Source organism: Marmota flaviventris, chromosome 3, assembly GCF_047511675.1.
Source record: "Marmota flaviventris isolate mMarFla1 chromosome 3, mMarFla1.hap1, whole genome shotgun sequence".
Lineage (NCBI taxonomy): Eukaryota > Metazoa > Chordata > Mammalia > Rodentia > Sciuridae > Marmota > Marmota flaviventris.
Window position 1 is genome coordinate 81807326 of NC_092500.1, and position 14986 is coordinate 81822311.

At 34.2% G+C, this 14986-nt stretch overlaps 1 protein-coding gene across 2 annotated transcripts in view; it reads right to left on the reverse strand.

The window, feature by feature from the left end:
• Positions 1 to 2571: 2571 nt before the first annotated feature.
• Far2 (fatty acyl-CoA reductase 2) overlaps positions 2572 to 14986 on the reverse strand; it is a 138419-nt gene continuing 126004 nt past the window's right edge. For both annotated transcript variants that reach the window (XM_027934093.2, XM_071610021.1), the window contains 4 exons: positions 13750 to 13921; positions 10376 to 10505; positions 5362 to 5489; positions 2572 to 4474 (listed from right to left, as the gene is read on the reverse strand). In XM_027934093.2, coding sequence (XP_027789894.1) covers positions 4312 to 4474; positions 5362 to 5489; positions 10376 to 10505; positions 13750 to 13921 — 593 coding nt within the window. In that variant the 3' untranslated portion in view covers positions 2572 to 4311. The remainder of the gene's footprint in view (positions 4475 to 5361; positions 5490 to 10375; positions 10506 to 13749; positions 13922 to 14986) is intronic.

Sequence of the window (14986 nt, forward strand, 5' to 3'; positions counted from 1 at the left end):
TGAAATGTAATTTTTAAACTGTGTTTTCATGTATTAGCTATGAGGAAGATTAAATATTTAGGTGAATAATTCACCTCTGCAGTATCTGTACACTTCAGAACTACCTCTTCAGAAAAGCTTAGCTCAATATTAATCAGAATTATTATCTAATAATTCTGTAATTCATAAAATTACTTCTGATTCTCAGATGATTAATATACATTATTCTCCTGCACATTTTTGATAGAAAGCATTGTATTTTTATAATAATTTACTGCCACAAACAAAATTTATAATCTTCTATAGTTTTAACTTTGGAATTCATAAAGAAATGATTAATATTTTAATATGGGAAGTAAAGATATACCATGCTTTTTAATCTTACATAATTTAAGTACTGGATAGTAAATTTATATGTAACTCTTCTGCATCAAAATTCAGTTTATACTTGAGGTCAAGGTGTATTTTTTAACCATTTAAAAATTACTTAAACCTGGGATCTTTACAGTCTCAGCATGCCATTTAACCTAGTACTTTCCCTTCTCTCTTGAATTCTAGCAAACCAAACGGAGTCAACCTTTTTCACCACCATCAAAATAAAAATGGTAGTAAACCATATGTTTACTGCCTTATGCTATAATGCCTATATTAATACTCAAGTATTCCCTTATTGTGATGTTATATCTCCCCCCCCCTTTTTGAAATATTTCTTAATGATGAAATCACCTTACATTATTTTAAGAGTGAAAAAAACTGCCTTGGATTTTTAAAAAATTTTATCCCAGGAACAGAACAGGAAACATTTAGTGTCTCAACTGCAAACATTTGACCCTAAATAAAATTACAAATTATAAAACATTTTCTTTGTTTTTTCAATCTTAGAAAATTAAGATCATGTACCTACAAATAAACCTCAATTCCTTATATTTAAACCTTTTTTTCTCATAAACTACATGAATATTTAAATATCACTTGGTTATATTTGCTTTTACTCTAGATGGAGTTAAACTGCTATGTTAAAAGTGGAAGAGTGACCAAAGTTGAGCTAATTCATATAGGTCTGTAAAAAATTGAGTACAGATAAGATTACAATTGATAAAATATAAAACATTTAAGTAATTTTGCTTTGCAACTCCAAATAATATTGGATGTTTAGCCAAAAGAATTAAGTTAACTCTTCCAATAATATAACTAATGCAATTTATGTAGTAATTTTAAAACTCAGAAGGCATAAGGAAAACTTACACATTACACAGCAACAGTTTACGTAAATATGTAATGAATGTATTGCAAATTCTTTGTATTCTTTTTTCAGGTAGTTGTCACTTTAGTAACTACCTTTTTAGTTTTTAATTTTATTTATTTTGCAATGTTGGCAATCAAACCCAGGCCTTGGAATATGTTAGCCACTCCCTCTACCACTGAGTCATGCCTGCCCCCAACCCCTACCTTTAATTTCTTTAAGGTATTTTTTTATAATTCATCCAAGTTGCCATACTTCACATCTCTCCTCTGATATTCAATTCCAGATTAAAATAAGTGTTTTAGAATAGGGATTCACTAAAATGTGTATCAATAAAGATATTTCTGCTATTTAAACTCAATTTCAGTTAAGCTCCTTTGCTACAACAGTAGCTATACTTCTAGGGGATTGCTGTCTCTCAAACCAATAACATCTTAAAACCAGCAAGTGCTACTCTTATTTTGTTAGTTTCTGGAAAATATTTTTTCAAAGTAACCTAGGCAGTGAGATTTTTAAAACTTTGTAGGCATATGGGACAAATATTACTTCTTATCATAAACAGTTGCTTATATATTTCCAGATATTAGAAGAATAGTTCTAGAAAAGTAGCCATTTAAAATTTGCATATGATTCCTGTTAATTTAAAAAATTGGTGTTTCTGCAAAGTATAGTTGATCTAATTTTTATATTCTTTATGAGATAACATGCTCTGGCTATGAGATTATTTACCTTGGAATTTAATTTATTTAAATGGGATGTTAACTAGAAATTAGGTTAGCATAAAATTTCTATGAAAAGTTTACTAAGTTGTGTACCCATTTTCATTTTTTTCTAGTATTAATTGCCTTAGGCAATTAATACTCACTACAATATTAAGTATCATGTGGGTGTAGAATATAGGGATTACCAAACTTCCTTTTAAACATAGGTACTTTCACTTTTTATTTGCTCCCCAAAGTAGAAGATTCTTTCCCATTGCTCCGAATATATTAGACATTCAAGTTATTGTTAATTGGTCCTGATATGAACTACTTATATAATAGGGATTCTCTGTCATGCAGGTACCTTTTGCTGCTGAATCATCACAAGAGCACTCAGTATTCCTGTCATTTATCTGATGCCACTGATAAAACATTCACGTAAATGTAATCCTACAAAGGGTATCAGAAAAAAAATGAAGTATTGTGTACCTGTATTTTTATATTCATCCTATAGATATTCCTGTGGTTTTATTTGTACAGAGTTCTTTGGAAGGTTATTTCTTTTTTTCTGGGGTGGGGTGCAGGGTGGTGTTATGTGATGATCTGCTATCATCTGCAGTTAAACAAATATACAACAACACTAGAAGAGGAAGTTTTTAATTCAAAGTTTTATTTAATCAAAAGTCAAAATGTGAGTACTTGATCAGTGGAGTTACTGAATTAATGCAACATACAATAATCAAAAGATAGTAAATGCTTAGAATTATTGTGTTTAAATCCAATCCATTGAACTTTATCTTGATTTCATATTTTTACTGTATCCCTAGTTTGTATTACTGTAATTCAAAAGTATCATATAGACATCTCAAACTGGTGTTTTGTTTCAGAGCTGAGTTGTCTGCCATAGAAAGTAGTCCCTAGATCTTATGTCAGATTGGTAAAAACATTGCCCAGAAGAGTTTCCCCAAAATGCCTTTTATGATACTGCCGTAAGGCCTTATATATTTCAACTACCAGAATATGCCTTTTTGAGTATTACTAATTAATTTTTTCAGAAGGTGAGCATAAATGTGACTGCTATTCTTTATTAACTTTTTCAACTAGTTGTGTGGTGATGATTACTTTTTAGATCCCAAAAGTCATATTTGAATAATATTGTCTTTAGCATGAAGAAAAGTAATCAACATGCACTCTCAAATATGAGAAAAGTTGGGATAACAGTTATTACTATGGGAATGTGAGAGCATATAAAGATTTTACTAATTTGTATTATATAAAACATTTTAGGCAAAAAAAAACCCTCTAAACTTAATGAAATCCACTTTTCTGCTGTACATTGTACAGTCAACATTGTACAATTGAAATAATCAAGATACTAATAAATCCTCTGGTGATCACAGAAGAGTAATCTTCCCCACTTTATATAAGAAGACAAACTAGATTTTAAATTTTTACTTGAAATTTTGCTTTCATCAATGGCAAAGATGAGGTGACTGGGTTTTTAAGATTCTGGTGTAGGAATTTCCTTCCCCTTTAGCCACTCAAATAGATGCCTCCTGAGTGAAATAAGCTTAAATATAAGGGCTTTGGCAATTTTAATCAATAAGCAGGAAACTCACAAGAAAAGATTATCCATAAAACTGGTGATTAAATAATAGTTATCAAAATTTTATGAGATGTTATTATTAATGTTGACTTGAAAGCATAGTGAGACTCTCCAATGCAAATATGCTTAAGTCCTCATTCTATACATAATTATTTATACTTCTTGATCTTTTTTTTAGTTTTAAGAAGTGGATATAGTTAAGAAAAATGGTAAATGTGAACTCACTTTTCTGATTCTACTCCTTAACCAGGCTCTGTTACAGCATAGAAAGGAAGGAGAGCCACTCCAGTGGGGAATTGTTTAACTTACAGCATTTGTGACGGTGTTGAGATGACAATTCCTCTACCTGTCTTGTGTTCAGACCTTTCTCCCAGTTACCCCAATATGTTTCCAGGGTCAGTACTGCCTTAGCTTATTTTGGCTTCTCCATATGTTCTTCCTTGCTTATTGAGTTGAAATTAATCCTCTCAAAGAGAAAAGTTAAATAAGAAAAGTGGGAGCATTTTCACATTGAGTATGCAAGAGCCTAGACTAGAGTGTTAGGAAATAATCTGGAAGTAATTTTTTCCTAAAATATGTATGGCTATAGTATAGTTTGTGACTTTCCTTCTTTCATGGAAATAAAAATAGACAGTTAAGAAATAGTGATGAATACGTAACAGCATATTTGACATATGTCAGCTTGGACATGTTCCTTGTTACTTCCTAATCTTGAGAACCACAGTTTACTGTTTTGAGAGGTATCCGAGAGGTTCCAGATAAAAGGTGAATGTTGAATGTTCTTAGATATTTAGCGTTCTGGATGCCCTAAAGTAGGAGAGGAACTTATAACAGAAGCTCACAATGAAGAACCACATATTCCGGGCCATTTGAGATCTTGCAATGAGAAGGCACCAGATGATAAGAAAGAGGGCAGTATTAAAGAGGTAGTGAATATTTCGGAGCCTGGGGAACAGACAGACATAACCAAAGTTAACATAGTACAAATACTCAACTGTGTGATCTTAAGCATAAATGTCTTTTCCTGGTTGTAATCAGCAAATATTAAGTAGAGTATGTGGCATGATTTGATGGCTTTTTGGTTTCTGTATCTTATTTCCACAACATTCTGAATAATCATTTCTCTAGCTAGATTCTCTTTGCTCATCTCTCTCTATTTTTAAGCTATTTTACAAACATGACCAGTATAATCTTTTAAAAATATATTTGACTTTATTACCATATCATAAATCTTCACTGGTTCTTGTTTACCAGAGGATAAATTCTAAAGTTCTTGGCCTTTTTTTTTTTTCAAATTTCCTTCCTGTTTATAATCTGCTTTTCCATTCTTATTATTTTCTGTATTGCAAATACTCTGCATGCTATTATTATTTGCACCTCCAGGATTATGGCTGAAAGAAATGTAAGGAAGTTGAAGGAACTGAAGAGTAGCTAAGTGATTTTTCTTGGATTACATATGATAATCAGGTCTCTTGCCTTTGGAATATTTTTTTATATCACATTATGATAGGGTGTGGTAAAAGAAATAGAAACTTGGGTTTAAATCTGGCTCCTGTACTAAGGAGGTGTTACCACAGATAAGTTATTTGCCTCTTTGATCTTAAATACTTTTGTGGTAAAAATGGGATAACGAAAATAATACCTGCCTCATAGGGGTGTAGTGAAGTCTAAATGAAGCAGTGTATTATTATAGGGCATAGTATGGAACACAGGACTTGCAGAAAGTGCTCAAGAAAAATTAATTCCTCCCTTTCCCTTCTCAAATTCTATCTGGTACAAAGTGACATACACAATAGATGCTCCATAAATATTACCTGAGTAATTATGCTTACCTTTTTAAGTGTTGCTTTGCTTCTGGGATCCCAGCCATATCCTCTTTCAATATGTATTTCTTAACTCCCAAAACATAATTTTCAATGTATTCTAACCAGTTCAACTGGCTCACATCAAAGTTGAATACCTGCAAGGCAAGAGAGATTATGCATTGCCAGAATTGCACAGCTGAATAGGCACTTTGTCCACTTGATGAAATTTCTTTCACGTAAAGGAGTGACACTCAGTTATAATAGGTTGGACCCCCCCCTCCTCCCCGCAAGCCCTGAGATAATTTGGAGCTATTACTTCAAAAGAACTGATAATATAGATCACCATTTACATAAGACTATTTAAACAGGGACCAAGCCAAAACAGTTGACATTCAGGAAGTCTTGTGAGGAAAATTTAAAAGAACTGGTATTAAGTGTTATGGTTTTGAAATAAGATGTCCCCCCAGAGCTCCTGTGTTTCAGCAGGAATATTCAGAGGGGAAGTAATTGGATTGTGAAAGCTGTAACCTAACCAGTCCATCCTAGTTTGAAAAAACTCGGTAGTAACTGTAGGCAAGAGAGACATAGTTGGGGGAGGTGGGACACTGTGACCCTGTCCCCTGCCCCGCTATGCTTCCTTTCTCTTTACCAGAAGCAGCTTCCCTTAGGAATGCCCTTCCCCCATGAGACCTCTGAAAATGAGCTCCAAAATAACTTCTTTAAGTTATTATTGCCAGGTATTTTGATCACAGCAAAACAAAGCTGACTAATACAGTCTGGTGAAAGCTTGTGATTGGCTTGGTATGCTTTTTCAAATAAATGATGAATGATTATTTTAAATATTAATGGGATGACATGTTAGTGACCGAAATATAACTTACATATCTTTCCCATACCTCTTAAATTTTAGCATTGTTCCCTTGGCCTACTATTCTTTCTTCCATTACTACTTCATTACATAGATGAGATTAAGTAACCCATTCCTTAAAGCTTTTTATATTTAAAAAGTTAGTGGTAAAAGAAAAGAGATGAAGGAAGATGGAGGGCAGAAGGAAAAGGAAGAGATTTATTTAGGGAGAGAGTGTTGCTACATAGAGATAGACACTGTAAATAACAATAAGGAAAGTTTAAAAATGTTTTGCATCATTAAAGTGTATTTTCTATTTGGTTTGTTATTGAAAGCTAGTGTAAAGTTTTGAATTGCTTCCAACAGATTTTATCTTTGCTCCATTTTGAAAGTAATGCTGTGGTGTGGCAGGATCATGAGGAGGACCAGCTTCCTACAGACAGCCCTAGGATGGGTTGAGAAGGAAAACATCAGGTCATCCATGAGCCATCCATACATCTTTTCAAAATCTCCATAAAACGAGCTTAACTAGAAAAATAGAGGAAAAGAGCTTCAAATATAATAAATAATTTTGATTGAATATAAAGAATTTGGGGCAATAAAACAACAGGAAGAGTGTCAGGAAGACTGTGGTAACTCTGGAAATATTTAGTGTTAGGTTCTTCTTGAATGGTTTGAGTATGATCCTGTTGAAAAAAAGATTGCATTAGATAATCACTGGTCTTCACACTGGGTAGATTTAATTTTGAAGGTTTTTATTCAGTATATTTGAGAAGAATGGCATGAAAAATGAACTTATGCTACCATTAAAAAAAAAGTTCAATATTTTATAAATCTTAGCAAGTGGAGTTTCTTTAAGCAGTCTAGTCTTCCCCATAAGGTAGCTTTCTCTTCCTTGGATGTATAGCGCTCTCAGATCACTTTTTGCTTAATAAAATCCTATTCTTAGTAAAGAATTTTCCTCTGGGCAATGAAGGTGAGTTGCCTGATTAGATTTAACTGATTAAACTCCCATTGAGACCTCACTAGAAAGGACTTTAATCTTAACAGCAAAACATCTTAATTCAAATAAACGATGTTCCTGAAACAACAACTGGCACAAGATGGGTATTCAGTAAGTACTGGCTGAATATATAAAAGAATTGCAGTTTAGTAAAATTAATGTTATTCTGTGTGTGTGTGTGTGTGTGTGTGTGTGTGTGTGTCGCTGGGGAGCAAACCTAGGGCTTTGTGCACTCTGCCACTGAGTTACATCCCTAGCCCCTTAATATTAATTTTAAAAAACAAATGTTCGGGCTGGGGATGTGGCTCAAGCAGTAGCGTGTTCACCTGGCATGCACGGGGCACTGGGTTTAATCCTCAACACCACATAAAAATAAAATAAAAGATATTGTGTCCACCTAAAAAAAAACCTAAAAAATAAAAAACCAAAAGTTTATTTTTGTTACATAGCATTTTTGTTTGTTATTTGATGTTTATATAAGGTTTATATGAATATTACCAAATTAAACTTAGTTTCCTTTTTATTTTCAGACAACCTTTCCTTTTTTTCAACAGCCTTTAATGGAGGCATAGATTGTTCTAAATAAAAGGCATAAATTGTCAAGATCAAAAAACCAATCACAACTAAAAGTTGAGTTTATTGACTTTAAAATGGCCACAGGGGAGGCTGATGCAGGGGTATCATAAGTTCAAAGTCAGCCTGGCAACTTAGTAAGACTGCCTCAAAAACAAATAAATAAAAATTGCTGGGGATGTTGCTCACTGGTAGAGCACTTGCTTAGTGTGCACAAGACATGCATAAATGAATGAATGAATGAATGAATGAATGAATGCCAGCTACCAGTTTCTGAAAATCTCTTGGGCTTTATGATTAGTGGTTTCCCTATATCTAGGATATAATAAAATTCTAAAGAAAATGAGTTTGACATCTTAAGGATTTAGTAGTTCTCTAGGGCTACTTAATCCTCATCTTTTTATATGCAAATAAAAATGTTATATATTAATCACAAAAAACCATCTTAGACCTGGGAGGGATGTGAGTAAATATTAATATCCTTAGTTAACATTATGAGCATTCAATGAACATTTATTTAATACACTTGATCTTAGTCAAAAGGCCGAGAAGCGATAACATTTATTTAATGAATGAGCTCTTTGCTGATTTATTATCCATATTGCTTTTTGTTAATATTCTCCACTTTCACAGAGGAACATGATCAGAAATAACCTTTTCACGGAGCTGTTACTATATTTGCTTTAGAGATATTATCCATTATGTCTTAGAAAACCATGATAGGAAACCCTTTATAAACACTCATTAGATATTAAATATAAGAGAGCTTTGCTTTAAACATTAGTATATTTTCACCTTTGAGACAAGGAATTTCATGTTCTCTTTGTCACCAGAAAGCTCAAGAACAAATTCCCTGCCTCAAGAACAACTTCCCTAGCAACTTGGTAGGATCTAAAAACATTTTTTTTTTCATTCTTAGCCATGACACTCTGACTTGTATTGGCTTGTATTTCAACTAGTTTGGTAGTTTATTTCATTTCTATTTTGTTCTTTTATTGTATGTATTAATTCAAGTTTTCACAAGCCTTTGTAAAATTTGAAGTGCTAACAAAGAGCACATGAGGTTAACAAGTTCCATAGCATTCCATAGACTTGTCCAGAAATTGAATTGCTTTTGGGCTGGGTTGTACCTCAGTCAGTGGCAGACAGCTTGCCTCACATGTGTGAGGCACTGGGTTCGATTCTCAGCACCACATATAAATAAAAAATAAATAAAGGTCCATCAACAACTAAAACAATATTTGTAAAAAGAAGTTGAATTGCTTTCAAAAGTAGTTCCATTATCACTTTGTTTGAGTATGTTTGTGGTTATCACTAAATATTTATTCATTTATATAAATAGAGGCTTTTATTTTTATACTGTTTCACACTACTGAGTTAGATTTCGGTGAAGTTATAGTTAGGAATTTTTTATTCCATCAGCAAATCAAACTGAATTCCGAGCCACACTGGAATTCAGTAATTACATTTAGGATTATTACCTTTGTTAAAATATTTTGAGAGCATGGTCAAATCCACTGAAACTTCCCATACACATTTTTAGTCATTTTAGGTTGAAACTTACTATTTCAATGCTGTCAGGTACAAAATAAATAGAAAACATTTTTAAAACAATTGTTTCTTAGGAGAAAATGTCAATCATTAGAGAGGATGTAAAAACTTCTAAAAGTTTAGTTAAAACTTTAGTAATGTCATAAGGATATGCTCAGGGAAAATGAAACCTAGGAACATGTACAAAATACAAAAGACTTCTGCATTTGTGAATTTTAGAATCTGCAGAGGTTTATCCTTTGTGGTTGTTAAGAAACTAAGGAAATAAGTGATGCTGATACCAAAAAGAGATGGCCTATCTTAAAAATTAGAATTGCACTGTGGAAGAAAAATATTGCAGGAAGGAACACTGAGTGTGAGAGATAGGGCCGTACTGGTGGGGTGAAATTTAGATGAGATAGAATGCATAGTGTAGGGGTTAGCTTTAAAAAGATAAGAATGGCTGGGCATGGTGGTGCCCATGTGTAATCCCGGCAGCTCAGGAGGCTGAGGCAGGAGGATTGCAAATTCAAAGCCAGCCTCAGCAACTTAGTGAGGCCCTAAGGAACTCAACAAGACCTTGTCTCTAAATAAAATATAAAAAAGAGTTGAGGATGTGGCTCAGTGGTTGAATGCCCCTGAGTTTAATCCTCAGTACCAGGGAGAAAAAAAAAAAGAAAGGAACTGTAGCTGTGGAGATGCAGATCAATTTTAATTTGTCAAGTATAGTATATGAAAGAGTTTATGAACAATAAAAATGAACAATAAAATATTTTTTTTATTGACAGCATAGTACATAGAGGAAAGTCAGAGATAATGAGGGCTTGTGGTGAATATGACTACTGAGGGATGAAAAAAAAATTTCAGGATGGAAGTACAGTAGACGAAATACATCATTGCAGAGCAACAGTGGAAATCTAACTGAAGTCCAAGAACATCAAACTCATTTCCTTTCACTGTGTCTGATTTTCTTAGGAAAAAATTATCTGTGTATATAACCAAAACTTTCTCCATTGACTTTGAGTTGAATAATCCTAAATTCCAAATAAGTAAGATTCTCCTGTTGTCTGCACCAGTGCTGTACTTACTCTCTGGTCCTCAGGACTCAGCTCTGACATCAGCATTTCTGTATTGTATGTGCTCCATTCCCAACTCCGGTTGATGAAGTACTCCAGCATGGAAATAGTTCTTAAAAGCCGATTCATGAGCTTTGTCATCCTAAGGATGAGATCAATTAGAAGCAGATATCAGTGCACCACAGATGGCTACTATATTGGGATGACACTATATTGGGATGGATGACAAATTCATTGAAGAAAAATCTTATCCCTCTTCTTTTTCTCCAATTCCTCATTAAAATTCTTAATCTTTTTTTTCTTCCATCTTAACTCTGTTGAATGAAGGAAAGGGAATGAATTTAAAGGAGATTCCTCTATCGGGCACTTTAATACCAAAGTCTTCTTTCTGCCATCTCTTTCCTAAGAGTAGCAAACTTACTTTAAAAACAGCCTGCTATACCCCCCTAAGGACACACTGTTCATTTTTGAATTCTGAGGGAGACAATTGGAAAATTTATTTCTCTTTATTGTATGTTCTTAGATTTTTTTTAATAAATAGTCTCTGAGATCTTAGTATATAACTCCTGGATAGAAGCGTTGACCATATTAGCATCTGGGGAACTAAAGCATTTGCCAGTTGTAAGGCAGACCTAAGGGGAAAAGAACCCACTCTTGATAACCTGAATTATGCACAGCACTGATACTTCTAAGAAATATTCTCTCTGCTATTTTGCATAATAGTATCTTTATAAATAAATATTTTTCATAAGTAGGTAACATAGACTGTGTCAAAGCCAATATTACAACTTTGTTTTGAACAACCTCCAAAAATCTCTGTGCAATCTCATAACCTTGTATCTCATCACTTGAGGTAATTTTCCAATTCTGTGGTCAGAACTTGAAACAGCTCCTTTGTGTGAATCTCCCAAGTTTAATACAATTAGCAAGAAACTTTCATATGTGTTATTATTTGATCCTCACAATACAACTACGAGGTCATCAACATTGATATTACTTATATTCACTTTATAGAAAGATTATGTTCAAAGTGACATTGCTAATACTCCAACTTAGTTCTTTGGATTATAAAGCATTTGATTTTTATCTTAATTAAACAAATCTTCATAATAGTGATTACTGTATTCAATGCAGTAATGAGTTATGGTGCTATTTGGGGGATTTGGTTTTATTTTTGGTTAAATTCTAAAGCCTGTGTACCCAATGACTCATGGGGTACTTCTCTCACTGTATTATGGAAAATTTCTTAAACAGAAGGTAGATATCATTGTTCTTTGATTCAAATACCATAATAGAGTTCCATTTAACTGTAATTATATAAATCTCTGTCCCAACTCTGATACAATTGATGTGATTTTAATAGATGCACTTTAATTCTAAAAAATAATAGTCATACATACAGTATTATCATTGTATATATAGGACTATATTGACCTAATGGTATTTATTTTTTTTAGGGAAAAAAAGAATTTATCACTCTAAGGTAGAAAAGTTTTTCTTAATAGCTAAAATACAAAAACGGTAAAAGAAAAGAATGATTTATTTTACCTCATAAAAATTTAAAACATCTTCAGCAATAATAAAAATTATTATTCTAAACATTTTGATGTAAAGTCCTATAAAATAGATATGATCACTATCCTCTTTTTACAGAAGAGGAAGTTGGGACTTACAGAAATGAACTAATTTTAGGGCTTTTATGCCACAAAACAAAAGAACCCATTTCCCACCAAAATTACAGTTTGGTTTCTTGCAAACAAAACACATAACGGATTTTTATTGTCTCTTCCTCCTGTGTTTTTATATTTTACATACTGAACTTTCTGCTATTTATCTAAGCCTTTTAACCCTATTTTGAACGTTTTAGCATTTCTGCTGTAATTTTTTTTTTTTTTACTTTTTATATTTAATAAGCCCCATTCAAGGGTTGAGGCTATAGTTCAGTGGCAGAGCATTTGCCTAGCATATGTGAGATACTGGGTTCAATCCCTATAACTGCATAAAAAAATAAACAAACAAAATAAAGGCATGCTGTCCGTTTTTACCCCCCTCTCCCAACAAAAAAGCCCATTCAAATATTTCCCTTATAGTCACATGTCCTTATACTTCAGTAAAGAGCTGAGTTGTGAGCTCTAAATGAAGTCTCTGAAAATATGGATAAGCTACAGTGGCTAAGTTTGAGTCATTTGCTCTGTTAAAAAGGATGAAAATTAAGCACACTGAGAACCCCCTAACCCCAATAAAGGATAGTAAAGAAGCCAATACAGTTCATGCTCTAATTCTTGATCACAGGCTTGACTTGGTAATTGTAATAATGATGACTTCTCATTACTCCAGTGAGACAAAGAGATAAGGGATATGTCCTCTGTCACACTGCTCATGGCTTAGCTTCAGCACACTTTGTTCCCCCTAATTCCTTCACAATTCACAATACTGGCAGTTGAGACTCAGCATTCTCTAAACCCTTCCTCTGACACTTCCTTTGAGACTATTCAAATTCTTCCCTTAGCTTCTCTTTCCTTGATTTTAAATTTGGGATGATGAGAATGTCTTCTCTGAGATGTGAGAGTGGAAATGGGATCATCATGATGCTATCATCCTTCCCCCCAGAAGTGCCACACAGTAAGTTCTCAGAAATGAGATTGTCGTTACTGTGTATTTTAAAATGATTTACTTGAAACACTCCAGTGACAGAGTCTCAGTTGCTTTACTTTTAGTGTGGATGATAACTTGCTAAATTTATCAAGCAAGTTCTTATTTATCTATCTATTTATTTATTTTATTAGTTCTAATCAGTTTTACATGACAGTAGAAAGCTCTTCAATTCATTGTATACAAATGGAGCAGAATTTTTCACTTCTTGGGTTGTACGTGAAATAGAGTCACACCATTCGTGCAATCATACATGTACCTAGGGTAATGTTGTCCATCTCCATTCCACCATCTTTTCCACCTCCTTGCTCCCTACCCCCCTCCCCTTTGTCCCATCCAAAGTTCCTCCACTCGTCCCTTTTCCACCCACCCCGCCCCCATTATGGATTAGCATCTACTTATCAGAGAAAACATTCAGGCCCTGGTTTTTTGGGATTGGCTTATTTCATCAAGCAAGTTCTTTAACTTCCTTCATTATGGCAGGCAGGAGATTTTTAGGTTAGCAGTAGTTTGTGGTTTCTCACTACTGCTGCCTTTTTGTCCCAAAAGTGTGTGTGTGTGTGTGTGTGTGTGTGTGTGTGTGTGTGAGAGAGAGAGAGAGAGAGAGAGAGAGAGAGAGATTGATTCAGTGTCCCCCCCCCCCCTTTGATCCTCAGCTGAAGCTGGGCTAGAGACTTTCAGGCCCTAATTTCCAGCGCAGTGACACTCTTAAAGCCATTGGCACAGCTGCTCACCTGGGCTCCCTTCCGGTGAGTCTCAGATAGAAGTCATAGATGATGGCAGGGGCCCGGTGGCTGACCGCATTCCAGTAGGAGGCTGTGAAGTAGTTGGTTGTGAAGTCAGCATTTGGCCTCCTGAATGCTCTCTCAAATGGGGCTTTTTCAAAAGTTGCCAAGACTTGTAATCCTGGCAAAAAAGGAGAATTAGGTACTAAGTTCACCCATTAAAGTGAAAGATGTTTGCAAAATAATAAAGACTATGGATTTGCTGCAAAGAATCAAGAATCAATTTCTAACAATGTGAAGACTTTTATGTTGGGCAGATGGCCATCTACAAACTTAAACAATATGAATGGGTCAAGAATTGGCTCCTTTTCTTGAAATATTTACTCAAAACTTGGGAAACTAGTTTGAGTCAATACAAGCAAGAGCTTCAATGTCAAGATTACCTCATCTCTTCTGAAAGAGAGGCTAGGCACCACATATTCCTTAGTTGAATTATTACTTGCAGAACCATCAGGAAAGTTTCTTCCTTTCTTTGGTGCTGGGGATTGAACCCAGAGGCACTTCAACACTGAGCTACACCTCAGCCCTTTTTATTTTTTATTTTGAGATAGGGTCTCACTAGGTTGTTTAGGGCCTCACTAAATTGCTGAGACTGGATTTGAACTTGCAATCCTCTTGCTTCCATCTCCTGAGTCACTAGGATTACAGATGTGTGCCACCACACTTGGCAGGAAAGTTTCTTAATGGGTTACAATTTCTCAAAGTTAAACTTTCTCAATAAAGAAAATATAAAGGCGGGATTCCCTTGCATTGGTTCACTTTAAATACTACAGTCTTACTTCTTTGGTATTTTACTTTGCTGGAAATATGTTAGATTTAATTTTCCACTATTGTCTCCAAGTTTTTTTTTAATAAAAATCTTTTCATTTTATCTTATTATTTAGATTATACTTAGTTGAAAAACTTTGATGCTCATTTGTCAATTCAATAGTTCTTTTCAAAAATATTCACTTAAATCCAATTTGAATTTATGTAGAGTTTTTCAAAGAATGTACCTGTTGGGTGCAGAGCAGGCTGAACTGTGTTGTCTGCAGGGCAGGCTGAACAGATGTTGGCTGCAAGATAGCCCACGCACTCAAACCCCCCTCTATCTGGTCCTCTATCACCTGTTTGCCTCAAGTCTGAACATTCAACCCTGCTTAAGGCTGAACACTTAACCCCCCCTTGGGCCAACAAGGCAGCTTGC